Source organism: Haemorhous mexicanus, chromosome 1 (assembly GCF_027477595.1).
Source record: "Haemorhous mexicanus isolate bHaeMex1 chromosome 1, bHaeMex1.pri, whole genome shotgun sequence".
Taxonomy (NCBI): Eukaryota; Metazoa; Chordata; class Aves; order Passeriformes; family Fringillidae; genus Haemorhous; species Haemorhous mexicanus.
The window spans coordinates 18887640-18905356 of record NC_082341.1 but is presented as its reverse complement, the minus strand read 5'-3'; the positions used below and the strand labels follow the sequence as shown (position 1 = coordinate 18905356).

Genomic DNA, 17717 nt, shown 5'->3' with positions numbered 1-17717 from the left:
CAAAGAGTTTTTTCTTTAAACGTAAGAAAAAAGTGCACTGCATATACACACCACCAGCTGGGAAGAAGATGAGAGAACAAACATGTGACAGATATTAATCACGATGCTTAATGCACTCCTGGCAGGCTCTCTGCTACCAGAGCAAGGAGAATCATTTAACAAACTCTGTGGATAGAGCAGAAAGGAAAACTTGCCTACTTTATTCACTCGTGGCTTTTAAGTTCTTCTGCATCTTTTAAACACTTAAAGAACTTATAATATGTGTAGAGCCCTTTCTCTACTAAATTTTCCTGCAGTGACAGCTTTGTCCATACCCCAGCCTTCCTGGAATGGCACAATTCTCTACTTCCCCATTCATCTTTCACCACAAGTGCACTTTAATTTACCACTGCTCTGTGCCAGTGGTACCACACTGGCACAGAGCAGTAAGTACTTCTCTCCCCATTGCTCTACATATTTCTTGTCCTAGAGAAATGGTTATGAGTCTTAATATTTTATGTCAGTCAAAATATAAATTAACTACATAATCCACTATACTAACGTGCGCATCTTCTTGTAAAGTCAATAAAAGCTGCTCTGCTTGCAACACAAATGAAATCAAACCACAAGATATTCCACTGAGCACATCGCTCCTGCTGGGAAAAGGGTGACAAATTGAACATTCAAAAATGCACAAAAGGCCGTATTTCTTAATTCCTCCCATTGAGAAAAGAGAATGTAGAGTAATTAGTGGCCTACTTCAATTAATTTTTCAATTACTTTTCAGAGACTTTGTCTACACTTCTGTTTTCCAGTAATGTTTAAGAGTTACAATGTTTAGGAGAAACAAGCACCAGTTCTAAGATGATGTTGCACCCACATCCAAAAATCACCTTTAATGTTTAAAAAGTCCCCTTCAATACAGCATCTGAAAAATCTACCACCATGTGGTAAAAACTATCATTCACATGGCATTTTTGAGTATTTAATTCTTTCAAACTTCCTTCAATAGTGCACACTTATGGCAAGGCTGTTTCAGTTACTTGTCTTCACTTTTACTAGTCAGTCCCTTGAAATGATGTTCCAGGACATGAAGAATTCCAGCCCCACCCCCCCCCCTCCCCGAGACATGTACTGTTTCACAACACACTGGTCCATCAGCTTTACATAACTAACATCCCCTGGGTAAAAAAGTATTCAGCTACAACAATAACAGGCACACTGCAAACAAACTATTTAGTGGACGATAGTACTCTTCAAGTATTTCACTTTAAAAATGACATTCTGATTCTGAGGGGTCTTCTCCTTTCAAGTGTTCAGTGCATTCCTATTTAGAGGTGTGACTTTCTGGGGACAACTACAAATAACCATTCTCACAAGTTACATTGGGACAGAAAAAAATCTGTTACTGTTAAGTTGTCTCATTGACCTAAACTGCCCAAAATAAAAATTGCAGGCAATATTTATACTGAAATGACCAAGGCCACTCTTTCCAGAATAAACACATTTCAAATAATATGCAATAAAGATAGGTAAACAACACAATTTATTGATTTTTGCTTTGCACTTAGAGTTGTACCTTTTCATATCCAGAAATTTTTTTTTTTAATTGGTTCATGTGAAAGCAGGCATGCATACAGTTGGAAGGAAAAGTAAGAGAATCATTTTAACTTTAACTTTCACAGTTCCTACACAATTATGTTGCATAGGAACATGTAAAACCAGTGAAGACATTACTGGTCATGTTACTGTGATGATAACAAAGCATCAAGGACATAAATCTAAAATAACCAAAACTGTAACAGTCTACACTAAAACTATCAATAAACTAGTCAAAGCAGTACCCACTGTTCTTGTTGTATGTAAGGGATATAGATGTTTCTGTATGTAACATAATAAAATTTTTAATTAATCTCTATCTTGGGTAATAAAAATAACTGTATAAATAAAAGAGTTCCTCTTTTCTTAAAGGTTTCTCTCAAAAACACATAGCAAAAAAAACATCACTCACAGAGCAAAAGAACACGTTTCTTAAATTTTACATTACTTTGTTTAAAGTCTCCATTCTAGCAATATATTCATCACACATGTGACTACAGGAGACACTGGGTTCCAAATGTCACCTGGTTTATAAGACTAAGTTTGATTTTGCACCTTCAGAGCAAGTCTAAAAACTTTGGCAGATAAATCATCAGTTTTACAGCTTGAGACAAAACCTTCTAGAACAATCATAGAACAATCATACAGGAAACACAAACCACAGAAGGTAAGGAATTGAAGTCAAACTAAGTTAGATCTTGAAAGACTTTGTAAGCATCTTAACAGTCTTGGGATTGTTTGGATGACTGATTACTACTTTCCAGGGCAATATTCAACACACATGTTGTGGACAGCTTTTCTGACACACTGCTTGGTATGTTAAAATAATGGGTCAGAACCCAAAATAATAATTCAAGTCTATATAAAAAAGAAACAAAACATATATTAATAAATCCCAAATAAAATTTAAAAACCACATGCCTAAAAAGAAAAAGATTAAAAATAGAGACTATGTTGTTATTATATCGCAAAGGTTCTATGGTCATTATATTGCAAAGGTTCCATACTGCTAGAGTTTCGTACCTCCTTGATGTTTCTTGCAGGCAGCTCCTCTAAGCACTGACTCCTCCTTCTTCTCGCAGCAGCCAACTGACTCCAACTCCCCTTCAGCCCACTCTTTTATAACACTCTTCTAATTGGCTACAGCTGTGGCCTGTTAAGAGTCAGGCCTGTTCCTAATCTCTAATAATTGGCTCAGCTGCAACTCCTTAGGGGTAAGATTACTTTCTATACTAACTTTATTTTCTTATATTGTATCCTCCTACAAGACTACAACAGGTATAAAGTCTGTGTGTTACAGTGTTCCACAAGGCCATCACTACTACAAACTTCTTTTTAACTTTCTCCCACACCTCAGGAAGCAGCATTTTCTCAAATCCAGTTGCATGAATACATACACCATTCTAAATATCAGGTCTGATTGAGAAACTGCCTTTTTTTTTTTTTTTTTTTTTTTGAGAAGAATTGGAATAAAACTTTTCTCCAAAAGGAACATTTTCTCTAAAAGTGACTATTCTTGACAAGCTATAGGGAAGAACCCCAACTATATTACAAGTCCATGCTCTTGAAAACAATGTATTTTATCGGCTTCCACATTCATAGGTTCTTATTTGTAAGTTGTCTTCATAACACTAAATGTGAAATACAACTATAACAAAATTTATATATGAAAATATTGAAATATTGTCTGTATTAATTACATAGTACTTGTTTTGGCAAAATACATGTAAGCAAAATAAGCTTAACCAACAAAATTAAATACTTTGTCCCTGAAAGCATTCTACAACTACAAAACCAACAAAGATAACATATAGATTCTTACAGGAGGAAAAAAATTGTTCAAACTGGCAAATTCATGCAAAGCGTCTCCTAGTAAGAAATTGTCCCATTGGAAAAGAAAAATTAACAGGCATAAAATTAATTAGTAATAATTATTACTCTGAAACATTAATCTACTAGACTGTCATCTTTAAAGATCTGTTACAAGTCTGTTCCTGAATATCCAGTTCCAATTTCTTTGGTATAAGCTGTTACAGTTACTATTAACAGTATATGCTAGTTATCTCGTATCCCAGTTGTGAAGTACTGCCTTGGCAGCAGTCTGGGGATACACATGAAAGTGACCTTTAAACATTTACACAGCACGCCCAAATTGTGTGCAAGCACTGCAACAAGGGAGACACACCTGTCCCACACCAGGGGCAGTGCTCACAGCACATCAGATGCTGAATTACTGATACACATGAGGCTTGCAGTGGAGGTGAGAAACCTGCTGGAGAGATCAGACACTAACCAGCCAGGTGATTTTACCAATGCACAAAGAAAAAAGGCAAAGAAAACAAAAGTGGTCTGTTTTTGCTCAGCAAACTGTCAGACCTATGTCCTCTCAAAACAAAAGTGACAGGATTGAGGCTTCAAAAAATGGGGAGCTATCATTTTCCTCAGGGTGAAATAAGTAATTAGAGAAAAGTAACCATTTTTACCCTGTTTCTTTCAACTTCTAAAAGTCCATTACAATCTCCTTCTCATCCACACCCAGCATAAGAAGCTTAAATTTTCCTTTTAATATATTGCATACACAGTATTATTCTGCATAACAGACATAATATGTCATTGCCTTTTGGGCAGTAAGAGAGACTCCTGCTGCTGACCCAAATGAGGCTTGAAACAGCAGCAGTAGCATGGTCATGAAAGTTAAGCATTTAATCAGAATAAGAAATTGAATGCTGCTCTTTCAAGTCTCACCTCCACAAAGACAGGAGTCATCCTGAAAGCTCTTTAATGCAGGAATAAATACACAGCTTAACCAGATTGAATTCAGACTTCAGAATGTCTTTCCAAATTTCCTGAAACAACTAGTAGAGAAAACAAATATTTATAAATAGGGCTACGTTTTTCAAGTTTTATAAAAACATCCACAGGTACTAAAGCAGCTTGGTAGCCTATAGAATCAATTATCTTTGTAGATCTCTTACATTTCAAGACAAATTTCAAAAATAACTTTTCCAATAAAATTACAAAAATAAATTGCTCATAATTAATAAATGCAAAACATCAACAGCACCAATCTAAATTATCACTGCTCAGAATATCCATCTTCATCTCAATAGAGAAAAGAGTATTTACAATCTACCCTTGCTGAATTAGACTATCAAAAAAACTAAGCACACACTGTTTTCATTTTCACATGACTCTCACTGCACTTCATAGCTTCTCCTCAAGATTTTCATCTTTCTAGGAGCACTATTTGTGTACAGAAATATTTTTCAGGGAGTATAAAACTTAGAAACAATACTTTTCCCCAATTGTCACGATATTGCTCATTAATTCCTAACTTCATAACAATCACTTCACTGCATGTTCCTCAAAGCTGGATGAAGTCAGTGCCTGCAGTGGCAATAAACCTAATCACATTTCATATAACAGTACATCCTATTCTGAATATCCATTTATCATTAAAATAATGATAGAATTAAAGGAACTCAGATTGACCAAATATTCTACAAGAACTGAGACCTGACTGTGTGAAGAAGCATGGCATGGAGTAGACTGACCATTAACTCAATCCAAGCTCATCTACTTGGTCTTCCTTTTTATCCTTCCAGCTTCTTCTATTCTTGTTAAAATGGATTTCCAACATTTCTGACACAATTATAACAGAAGCAACAAAGCAGTATCAATACTGAGGTATCTGGAAATGTCTGTTTAATCTCCATTTTGATCTTCAGATCAAAATAATCCAAAAGCTCATGACAGGATTCATGATGATAGGAGCCCATTCCTAATCAAACACTCAAAAGTGCAACTATCTCAGAAAGTTTGCTATTACTAAACTGAAAAGTTCAGCCAACATTTTTATAAATTATTTCTCTTTCCCATATATCCTTGTTTTCTCTGGATGCACCCTCTTCTTTTCCCGTAGTGTAAGTAGACATCACTGTTAAATGAGCTAAATTCTAGGGAAATTACTAGAGGTGTCATATTTCAGACAATATTATTCTTCTAAATATATATTTTGATACATTTTTATTTCCAGACCTTCTCCATTACTCCTAACACTTTCATGCTAATGAGACACTGTTTGAAAAATATGCTAATAACTGTTCTAACAAGCTTCATCTCTTTTTTAATCACCTGACAAATTCCTACCAAATACTTCAAAATATACTACTACTTCAGACCTTCCTATATTACAGCTTAGTTGTAACTCCAAGCCCTCTAAGAAGCTTTGCTTTTCAACATACGTATTTCCAGGCAGGTGCTTTAAAACATGTATTGGCACCTCCCTTACAGCAGCAACACACCAAGCATGCTGCCAGTTCTAACAATGTTAATAATCTCCTGATCAAACACTTATTGAGCACTTCTGCTGCTAGAAATCCTCATACTGGTCCATTTTCTTTACGTATGACTGAGCAAATCCAGTCAGAAATGTCTTCCCTTCTGCATCTGCAAATACACACAACCAATACTATGCAACATAACACCCTACTGTGTTGAATGTGTTTCACTCTACACTGCTCAGCAGAAATAGTCCATGCTTTTTTATTCAGTCAATTTATTTCCTCTTGCCACTCTTCCCCTCCACAAACTTAGCCACTTGCGTTTTAATTAAGTCTGAAATTAGCATCTTTTTTTTCTTTAAAATTTTTCCCTAAGTATTTCTGTATACAGTGTTCTCATTTCAAAAGGAAGTGCATTACAAGCATTGAATTCTTCCAGAGTAAAACTGGAACAGAAAAAAACAAAAACAGCTATTACCACTTAGTTTCCTAGGTTAAAAAAATACTTGAGGTATAACTAAATTAAAATGCAGCACAACTCTATTTTAAATCTGTGAAATTGGCATTACACCAATACACCTGCATGAAAAAACCTACTATTTAGAGAGCAAGAACATGATGGACTACCTCCACACATTTTCTCTCCTAAGAGGGGAAAAAACATAGTGTGAATTTTTGATACTGTGAAGTATGAAAGGAAATTTGTCCAGTATCCATATAGTTCTACATTTTTAGAAATCCTCTTTAAAGAGTAACTATGCACTTCCCAGAAAAGCCTTTGCAATATATGCTTAAATGACAACTGGTCAAATTACAATTAGTTTTCAATTTTTAAGCTGCTGTAGTCTCCTCTCAAGTGTGACACTGATGGCACATTTTTGTGCCCTCCTCATACTTAGATATGACGGGGTCAGTTGCCACCACACAATTGCTGCACACCAAGAACAGAAGTTTTTGGAGAAGGAAAACAGGAGACATGGGGAGGAGGAAATAGGAGAGACTAAAAATTCTGCACTACTTATCAGCCAGACTTTTGCCCCTAATACAAATGAAAATTAGAGAGGCAACATGAAGAGAAAGCAAGGGAAAATAGCCCAGCCAACTCTGATGTAACATCTACTCCAACATCAGAAGACAGAGGGAGGCAGAGAGAGAAGAAATTGATTGATCTGCAAATTAAGCAGAATTAATTGTGGGTTTTTGTTTTCCAAAAAAGCTGCAGTATGAGATGGCATAACTGAAGGCAGCATGAACTGGCTGGTGTCATTTATAACAAGAGACAATTTATTCAACAAATACTTCACCCACCTCCTCTTAGGGCAAACTTTTCCCTTGTGAGTCCTGCCTACTGTCTCCTTTTCAAGGGACTTCAACATCACATAGCCAAACACTGCCCTCAGTGTAACTTCTACAATCCCTAAATTTAGCAAGTTTCTATAAGCACACCACAATATTCAAAATTATTAAAATAAAAGTACTTGACTACTCAGCCAAGATAGTTTATTGTCTGGATAATTACAGTAAGCTTTCACTGACATTGTATGTAAACAGCAACACATGCTGCTCCACACTGAGCTGACTGACACGATGTTGAGTTTCTCAATTGGCAATCACCAGCTCTAAAAAATTCAAAATTGTATGAAAGATTGCAACATATTTCTTTTTCTTTGAGCTTTATAAAGTAGAGAGAGCATTTCAGGACAGCAGGTTTATTCGCTACCAACAGCAACATTAGCAGAGCGGCACAGAACTTCAAATTCAGCCAAGTGAAAACACTTAAGTTCTTTGGCAAATATGATGGGAATTTCTATGGTTTAGAACATTTAAAACCCCAAACAGTTAAACCACAAAGCTGTTATCAAACCATACCATCAAGACTTCACAGGCTTGTTACAACTGGTTCCAAAACTCAAGCCATGCAATGAAAAGAAGCAAATTATGTAGAATCACAAAATTTAACCTATGGTTCTTGTTCTGTTGCCTTAATATTTTAATAAATATAATGAAATCAACTTCATCAACCTTTAGGACTGAGTACAGAAAGCAACAGTAAGAAAACTGAAGATTATCTTAAGAATCAACAGTTGCTAAAAGACTAGCAAGCAAAGAAAAACCCTTTTACTGAAACTGTCTCAATAATCACAATCCCCTGAGATTGTGATTATTGAGACAGTAATAAGTTTAGTATATTTTATGACCAAAAGTGCTGAGGGTATGCATATGTTCTTCCTTGGAGAAATTATCTGCTATCTACAATAACCAATAATTATAGATATTAATAACACACATTAACTTTAGCCAAGACATCAACAGGCAACAGGTCAGGATTCCACACAGCAAAGTTCTCTATGCTTAGTGCAGTCTTCAGTCAAATAAAATTAAGGCACTATATTCATCTGTGTATTTTCTATTTACTTGTCCCAGCAACACTGTAATTAATACTAAATTGTAATTGTGCTTTGGAGCAGCAACAGGGGCAACAACAGTATTTTACCTACAGGTAAAATATTAAAACATGAATTCTAAACAAGACCCTATACTCACATCAGGAACTAGACATGACAGAACCAGCTCAATGAAATCTGAGAATTCATCAACTCAGAGAGAAAAGGTAACAATTCATCTCCCTTGGGGTTGTTTTTCTACTCCACTAGGACCAGCAGGGAAGCAGGTTTGGCTGCACTAAGCTCTAGGTCACCATGGTGCTCTCCACAGCATGCCACAATGAAAACCAAGGGACCTGCTGGAGCTGACAGTCCTCTCCCTGCACGCCCACCATGCAATTAATATAAGCAGATCTTGACCAAACGTGAAATCAGGACATGGCCAATTAAACATGTTGAAACAGAACCCAAGAAATGGGTTTGTATCCCATTAATCAGATGCAGTCATAGCAATAAAAAACAGCCCAACCCATCCCAAGATCTGAGTGTCAGTGATGATTATTCTTTAGTAATTACTTTGCAACTAACCACCATCTGCCTTATGCACATTATTCAGCAACTCTGACAAAGTGTTCTTATGTGCCTTCTTGGAACAGTTTAAATATATGCATCAAACACCTTTAAGAGACTTAAATATATTTTGCCTAAGAAGCTCCTTCAACTGTTCTAGCAAACAGGCTCAGCTTTACTTTACATTATTGGGTACCACCAATAATAATTTGGACTGAATACTGAACAGCACAGAACTGAGCAGAAGGAATGTATGTTTCTTCTAACTGTCGTTGTCCCTTAGATTTAAGCAGAGTCTACATAAATATTCATGATTATGCTATTTCACAATTTTACTTTTTCTCCCACAGAACTCAATGCTTTATCTAGCACCCCATGAATAGGTAAAGTCATTCTCTTATTGATCACTGCTCACTACAGAAGGGAAGGCTGCTGCATCAGACCACGGTGGTACATACTGCTCTCAACACCCTTCCAGGCCTTCAGGTAGCAATCTGGGTGATGAAATAAAGACTATACTTATTAAATTTGTGATGTGCTTCCAGGCTTTCTGGTGGGAGGGTTGACAGGTTGATAGGAGGGGGCTGTAAGCACATTAGAGAACAAAATTAGAATATAAAATGAACTTGACAAATTGGAGAAGCAGCCTAGGGAAAAAGAGGAGATTTAGCTCAATGAGAACCAAGTGGAAGATTCTGTGTTTAGCCAAGAACAATTAACTGCTCAGATAATGGATAATAACCACTGCTGAGGCTGCAATTCTGCATAAAAACATAGCCCACAAGAATCCAAATATAATTTAACAATGGTTCAGGTTTTACGACAGAAAAAATTAAAAGGCAAAGACTGTACTGGGATTTAGGAGAAAAATTATGTACAAGTACTCTTATTGTTGTACCAGCCCTGGTAATGTCCCACTGGGCACTGAAATGAGATATATACGCTTTGGAAATAATTGAAGGTAAAGAAACAAGAATTAATATAAAATACAGTCTATCAGGATGAGGACCGAGTTAGAGCTGTTTTGTTTTTAAATACTGGAGTTCATACCCGTACGATGCTGAACAAGAAGTAATGGACTTTAAAGATATAAGTGTAACTGGCTCTGAGCTGAGACCCTTACCAGCTGTCTTTCTAGCAATTTTATTATTTCCATTACCCATTTAATAATACATTTTAACAGGAAAGTCTTCAATACACAAAGCTAATAAAGTGATAAAGTGCAATCCTTGCTTTCTAGGAAGGTTTGCAAGGGAGTTTATGGCCTGTTCCTTTTCCAGATAAGATGAAGAATTTGAAAATCCTGTTTATTCTGTGCACTCTCTTTACTGGAACTCTTAGAAGTTGCCCCATCAGATTTCAGGCTTATTCTTTCTGCTTCTTACATAAATTTCTTTCTTCTTGACATATTTAAATTGAGAAATAACCACCTGCTGAAATCAATACTGAAAACTAAGATAATGCTAGCTATTTTTAGTGAGAATAATATCATCATACTCCTAGTCATCATCTTGAAATTTTCTCACTGGTAGAGAAAAAAATAAACAAAAAAAAGCTCATGTTTCACAGATAAAAGCAAAGTTCTATACATAAGTTTGCCTTTCAAGACAATGGATTCCACTTAATGACCACATTCATCCACTGATTAAAAGCAACTGCTGCTATTTTCCAAACCATGTGACTCTCCAGAAAGTTGTACCATGTTCTTATCATTTCCAAGCTGATATAAAAATCACTTTTACATTTTTTTACCCCTCCCCTAGAGTATCATAAAATGTAGGGTTTGACTGCACTTGCACATTGAAGCTGTAGTACTTCTAACACCACAATATTTCAAAAGTATTTGAATATCTATTTCCTACTAGCACAAGTTATAAAGAAATTAAATCTAGGAGAAAAAAGTGATTATGAGTTTTTCTTCAAGTCAATAATTCACACTAAGACTGATGACAGTTGATCTAAATTTTAAGTTATGTAACCATTCCATATGGTGGCTGTCATATATAAAAACTTGAATGAAACTACCCTGTGTGCAGGCAATTAGCAAAATTTTATATACTAAGTATTTCAGAAGAATTTATTGCAATAGTGAGGTTGTTTTGGCAAGAGGGTACATCATGTTTATGGAACTTGAAGCTACTAGGTTTGCGGAAATGAAAAATTACATCTCTGTTGGATGTGCTCACACACACAGGAAAGTCTGTCTGCATCAGCAGGTAAAGCTAATGCAGAGAGCATATTCCAAAAATATGCATTTCAGCTTCTACATTTTGCATAAAAAGTAGTCTTATGTTTTGGTCTAGTGAATCTGTCAAAAGGAGAATTTATATGAACATCCGTAAGAATAAGTTACCATAAAATCATCCTACATGATTCAATCATTTAACAAGCTTGAGAACAAAAAGTAAGTTGCCAAAATGCCATTCCTTTCCTTGCATCATCTTGGTTATTTGCAGTTGGAAAGGGTCAGCTCTGAGTTTGCAAAAGACAGTAATATCAACTTTTCTTCTTGACATTTCCACATATATTTAACAAGTATTTAATAACATCTATCTGCAGATATTAAGGTGGAATAGGGATTTAGATCTGCATCAAAGAATGGCTCATTCACCTGCTTCTGTCAAAGCATAGCACCTGGCTGAACTGCAAAATTGTCTGAGCCCTTTGTTTCATCAACATTATTTCACAAATCAGGCAGCAATCCAGAATCATGGCATATCTAAAACAGACTGTAAATAAAAGGCAAGAGCAAAGTCATTAAGGCAAACCCAGCTGTGTCCATGTGCATCTACAAGCCTCAAGATGTTGTACATGAGGCCTTTCAGATGAAATGTTAATGCAAGAGAAGTGAGAAACACAGCAGTGTGAGTTATTATTACAGCACTGTGCCACTCGGAGGTCCCAGCTGAGATAAAAGCACCATACCATAAGCACTACACAAACAAGCAGAAGTGACTATCGTGACTCACACCATTCACAAATTATGTAAATAATAAAAAAGAGAGGGAAGAGTGAACAAAGTTGTTCAAGCTTTTCTCTACAAGTAAGAGAACTGAAAGGTTTAAAGGAGACAGATATTGAAAATTCCATGATTCAAAGATGATTCTTTTCAAAGCCGTACTGTACACATACACACAAAGTTTTCCCTTTAACCTTGCTGTTAAATCTTACATAGATCTGCAACTTACAGAAGCTATGTCAGTAGCCCAGTCATTACTTTTGGTATCAGTGTCTCTTTATCACAAGGAAGGTGTACAATCATTTAGATGCAAATATGGAAAAACGTCCAACAAAAGCCTTTAAAAAAAGCAGGAACCTGCATTTAACAAATATTTCTGCCCTTTTCTAATGGTCACTGAATTAAAGTAGTTTGCAATATATTCCTTCATGGTTTGCTAGCTCCTTTTATTATGTCTGACCTGACTTTCTCCACCAAAAATATAGTTTAAACAATCACAGATGAGCATTCTGTTATATTAACACAAAAACAATTATGTTTTACAGTTAAATATTTTCTGATCTTTACCAGCAAAGTAACAAAATTCATTCATTTCAGCCACTGAATAAACAAAAGAATGGACGATTTTCAGACCGAAGGTCAAAACATATTCAATAAACTTATCTGACCTGTGAATTATCAAAGCACATACAGATATTATTAGAGATACATGCTTTCCAACTTGTCCTTATGAAAAACTAACTATGGCTTCCAAACATGTTGAACAACTTCATGGCATTCCTCTCCCTTTCAGATTAGTGCATACTTCTTCACTTTTATCTACAAATAGCACTCTTATCAATGGATGGCCTCAATAAACAGTTTAGTAGTAATTAGTCTTTGTCAAGTGTTTGTACGTGTTTGTATGAGTAAATTTACATTCTTTTCTTTGCAGACTTTATGATCAAGCAGCATTTAACATAAAAATGGATACTTCTTGCTAATAAAAACAGAGTAAGACACATCATTATTTGAAATACTGTAATGGTGTCTGCCTTGCAAATTAGTTACCCTTGAGATGCAAAGATTCTCTCAAAATTTAAACCAACTGTATTTTCAAAACACAGTTTTGCAAAAACACCTTAGCTGTCCTTTGAAGAATATTAAGGTTTGTTGAAACCACAAAGCAGACCTCAGTCCCCCCTTCAGGGTTCCACAGAACACTTGAAATTATTTACATTATATGATTAAGATTTCTCATTAAAAAAGGGGGGGCATAAAACCCACCAAACTTTAGCTTACTGAAAGTTAAGAACAAAATGCATATTGTTGATATTACACATTATATTTTGTCTCTCTTTTAATGGAAAAAAATCCCCCATTTTTTAAATGATTTTACATTGCTGCTTGCCATTTCATACATCAGGTTTGAGAGACATTTCAAAGGTAGAGATTATTTTTTCAAGGCTCACTCTCACAAAGCTCATTAAAGCAACTGCCAGGAAGAATAGCACCTGAATGGTACATAACAGATCCATCCGTCATCCTTACTCCCCCTCATCCATCAACAGAAGGACACACACAGGCCATAACTGCATATATGAAAAACTCTCCTGCAACAGAAGTTAAATGTGCACAGCTTGGAAACCATGGATCAGCATGGAGGAGATTTTTATAAACAAACAATCTTTTTAAGTACAAGTAAGTATCTGATTAGACGAGAAAGATCGAGCAATCAAAGTATCACTGAAATTCAACGACCAAAATATAGGTAAAAGGCACTTATCAGAGTCATAATTACTGTAAAGGACGTAAGCCTGACTTGAACTCAAACAGTACCACATGCAGGGTCCCATCCAGGGCCAATACTCGGGGTTAGTCTCAGCTTGCAGCATTCCACCTGCTGGAGCACAACTCCCTTCCTACACGGCTCTCCCAGCCCGTGACGCTGGCAACAGACCTCACTCTGTTAGGAGAGGTCTAATGTCACCCTCTACACTGTGTGGAGCACTGGAGGAAAGCTAGGAAGTTACATATGTAACTCCATATGCTCCTAAAGCAATCTAAGTACAACTGTGCACACTGAAACAGGTGTTTCAAGTTTTGGCAGCACAGCAGATTCATAGCATAATCTGTATTTTAGACACTGACTGGATTCAATTTTAGCCTGAAAGAAATTACCATATGCTGTTAAACTTTTCTGTTATGGCCAGCCATAGACTGTCAACTTCAACATCAAACAAATATCTTAAGTATAGGAGAATATTTCTAAAGAAAAATAAAACACGTCCATAGCTTCAAAACTCTGTCTGTTAAAACATATTTGAATCACATAAAAGTGAAAATAGCAGCAACATACAAGTTATATATAAGATCACATTTGAGTGCAAAATCTTGAGAGCTATCCTTCTAAAATAGCATATTATAATGGTTTCTAAAGATTAAAACACACTGAAATGCAATTAGCAAATTTTAGAAGCATGGTACAAATAACATTAAGCAACTTTTTTTTCTCAGTGTATCAAATGCTCTTCTGCAGCATTTGCAAGCCAAATACCAAAGCACGCTTCAAAATTCACACAACAATAAAATCTAAAAGTTGAATGCAACATGAGTATACTATAGTATAATCAAACCAAAATTAATCCATTTTCTTAATCAAAATCTAAGAGAATAGCAAAATAGCATGAAGCAGTAAAAGCAATCATTTTGTAAATACCTAGCTTAGAAATATGAGATATGTGGAAAAACTAACATTTTTAAAAACAGACTGTCATGATTTCTAACAGGGTATTGTCTCTGGTTAACTACACAACTGAGAAGCACTTTGTTTTCTTATTACAAAATGCTGATCAGGTCCATAACTCTGAATAGAGAGCTGCATAATGGACAACTGTAATCCAGCACTGCCAATAATAAATGTAGCAGGAGTCAGTATTAGATCCAGCACTTTCTGGGAGGGAAAAAACCCTGTATCCTCAGATCTGATATGAAAAACACTGCCTAAACACATCATAATCACATAGTTTCATCATCTATTACACCAATTCAAGTAGAATACCTCATCTGAAAAGATACTCCTGCTGGACTGTACTGCTCTCTCCAGATGAAGTTTTTACAGCACAACAATATCTATTTGACAATATCCACAGCCAGGTTTTCTTTTCATGTGCATTTCTGCAAGACTTGACATTTACAATACTTACGCATTGCAATAAGGTTTCTTTTCATATCCTTTGTAGTTATTCATGTTCAGAGCCATTTTGCAAACTTCACAGTGGAAACATCCTTTATGCCAGTACTGTAAATAAATGTAAAGTAGAATTACTTATGGTACTGATATTTTGAAAGCAGTGTTAGGGTATGGTAAACATAAAAACACAATTACCCGTCAATATTTTGGCCATGCATTATAGATCTCTTAACTAAATCAAAATAGTTACTTTCACATGAAACCAAAGGTACTTCTGAAACACTCTCAGAAATGTAAATTCTCTGCTAAGGTGAATGCCAACATCCCTGCATGCTGACCTTGCCAGGATAATTTTAAAGATAACTGAAGCAGGAGTTTGACGTTTTCCTCGTTTAAAAAAAAAAAAAAAGGCCGCTTGCTAAGAATGCAATACTACGCGAATGCAATCACTAACTAATGTGACGGCTGGCTTTTAGGTACGCCGCACAGACACTAAATTTAGCACATAATACGGCATTTTCCTCCTGTGGCTTCTACTGCCTCGCCTTGCCTTTCCGGGGACGGTAATTTGGCGCATCTATCACAGCCTCACTCTTGTTATTTACGGAGCGACCGCGCTGGGCTGTAACCGGCGCCACCGGGGCCGCCCCCGCGGGATGGGGCTGCCGCCGCCCCGCTGCCCCGGCCCCGTCCGCGCCAAGCCGGCCATGGCGCCAGGGGCAGCCGAAACTGCCCCAGCTCGGGGAGGCACCGGCAACTACAGCCGGGAAAGGGCCGCCTACAACTTCATCCCTCGGGGAACCGGAGAGGCCGTGGCAACCCGGGCACCGTCATTCCCGGGCGGGCACCGCAGGGCGCCCCGGCCGCTGCGGCCCCCGCTCGCCCCGCGCCAGCGCGGTGACACGGCGGCTGTCCCCGCCGGCGGTGACAGCGCGGATGCCAGCGCAGCGGCGGCCCTTGAAACGCTGCATTTGCCACCTGCCGGCTCGCCCCGATGCCCCGCCGGTTCGGCCCTGCCCTGCCCGCCCCGCCGGAGCCGCGGGGAGCGGGACGGGCACGCCCGGGAGGCGCCGTCCCCGCCACCCCCCCGCGCCCCAGCACCTTGTCCAGGCAGTTGACTTTCTCGGTGGGATAGACCACTTTGCCACAGCGGGCGCACTGGGGGTTCATTTTGCGGCTCCTCTGGGGCGACGGCTCCGGCGGGCGGCGTTGGCCGAGGTTGCGGCGCGGCGGGCTGCGCTGGACGGGGCTGCGGGAGGCCGATCTATCATCCCCTGCCCTGGCGGGGACGCTGGGGGTCCTCAGCGGCTGCGGGCGGGCGAGGAGGTCATCGGCGGTGGCTGTGGAGGAAGCGGCGCTCCAGCTGACTGCGGCTCGGCAGCATGTGCGAGTGGGCGGGCGGGGAGCCGGCGCTGCCGCCCCCGCCGCTCGCCGCCCGCCCCCGCCGCCTCCCCCGTGTGCCTGCGCGCTCGGCTCGCTGCGCCGCGGGCTGCGTGACTCACGCCGAGCCCCGCGCTGCAGCCGCAAGCCAAGCCAAGCCCACCGGCGCGGCCCGCAGCGAGGGGAGGGCAGAAGGGGAGGGCAGAAGGGGAGGGCGAGCCCCGCGCCGCAGCCGCCCCGAGCGGGGCGAGATGGCTGCGGGGGGGAACCCGCTGCGCCTCTGGGCGCACCTGCCCGGGACTCGCCGGGGCGGGGCCGGCCCCTGCGAGAGGGAGGGAGAGGGAGGTGGACATGAGCATCGAGATGGAGATCGAGATCGAGAGCGCGGGGCAGAGACGGCGCTGCCGGGGCCGCGGGGAGCTCGGGAGCTCCCCGAAGTGAGGCCCGAGGCCTGGCCGTGCGCCCGTGGGCACCTGCCGGCCGTGGCCTCCCGCCCGCCCGCCGCACACGCAGCCCCGCGGCCGCCAGCGGGTGCGGAACGCCTGTGCGCTCTCCCAGCCGTGGGCCCGATGAGTTGTCGGGCGCGGCGTTGCAGCCTTGCCGGGGCTGAGTCTCGCCGGGTCTCACCAGCGGTCCCGCGGGGCAACAGAATCGCAGCCGGAATGGCAAATGACGCTCCTCGGAGCAGGCTTTGGGCAGTCATTTCTGACTTGCTCTGCAGCGCTGTGGAGCGGTACAGATAGGACTCATGCGGTTTTTCTTCGCTGAGGACTTCTTCAACTACCTGGAATATAAACCACGCTGAGGAAAGCACTTAAGCCAATGCAGCGCAGCCTTTTCTTCAGTGGGTTTTTTTTCAGTAGTGCAACACTCTGTGTGGCTCACAGCAAGGACAAATTCTGCACATACTTGGGTGTTATTAAGTAATCAGAATGCAGTTAGCTAAACTGGAATAGTTGGCTATAATTCTGCCTTAGCAACCCAACTTTTATTCGCTGGCTGTTTAAAGGCACAGGGAGAAACAGTAATTTCGTTGAAATTAATAATATATGTGATTAAATGAGAAACACCTAATCAGGCTTTAAATATTACATGATGGAAGTTGTAAAGCTGCCTCTGCCTCATCTAGCCTGAAACATCTGGCACCCGATGAAACTCAATGTTGAGATGCTGGCTGTGCTGCAAGCAACAGGAAAGCAGATTTGCAGGTAGTCCTGTAAATGTTTGTTGCCTCCTGTGGCTATCTCCTGCTGTAGCAAATAGACAATGCGCTGACCAGCCCCGTTTCTGTTCCTGTGATCTACATGCTGGTCCTTTTCAAAGCCAGTGCTAGCAACCTGCAGTTCTCAAAAATCCTGAAGCAGATCTTTTTCTTGTTGTTGTTAACCAAA

At 39.5% G+C, this 17717-nt stretch overlaps 1 protein-coding gene across 1 annotated transcript in view; it reads right to left on the bottom strand.

Annotated features, from left to right (window-relative positions):
* LOC132325101 (LIM zinc-binding domain-containing Nebulette) overlaps positions 1-16336 on the bottom strand; it is a 246884-nt gene extending 230548 nt beyond the window's left edge. The window contains exons 1-2 of the mRNA XM_059841999.1: positions 16048-16336; positions 14960-15054 (exon numbers count right to left, since the gene is read on the bottom strand). Coding sequence (XP_059697982.1) covers positions 14960-15054; positions 16048-16116 — 164 coding nt within the window. The 5' untranslated portion in view covers positions 16117-16336. The remainder of the gene's footprint in view (positions 1-14959; positions 15055-16047) is intronic.
* Between the last annotated feature and the right edge of the window lie 1381 nt (positions 16337-17717).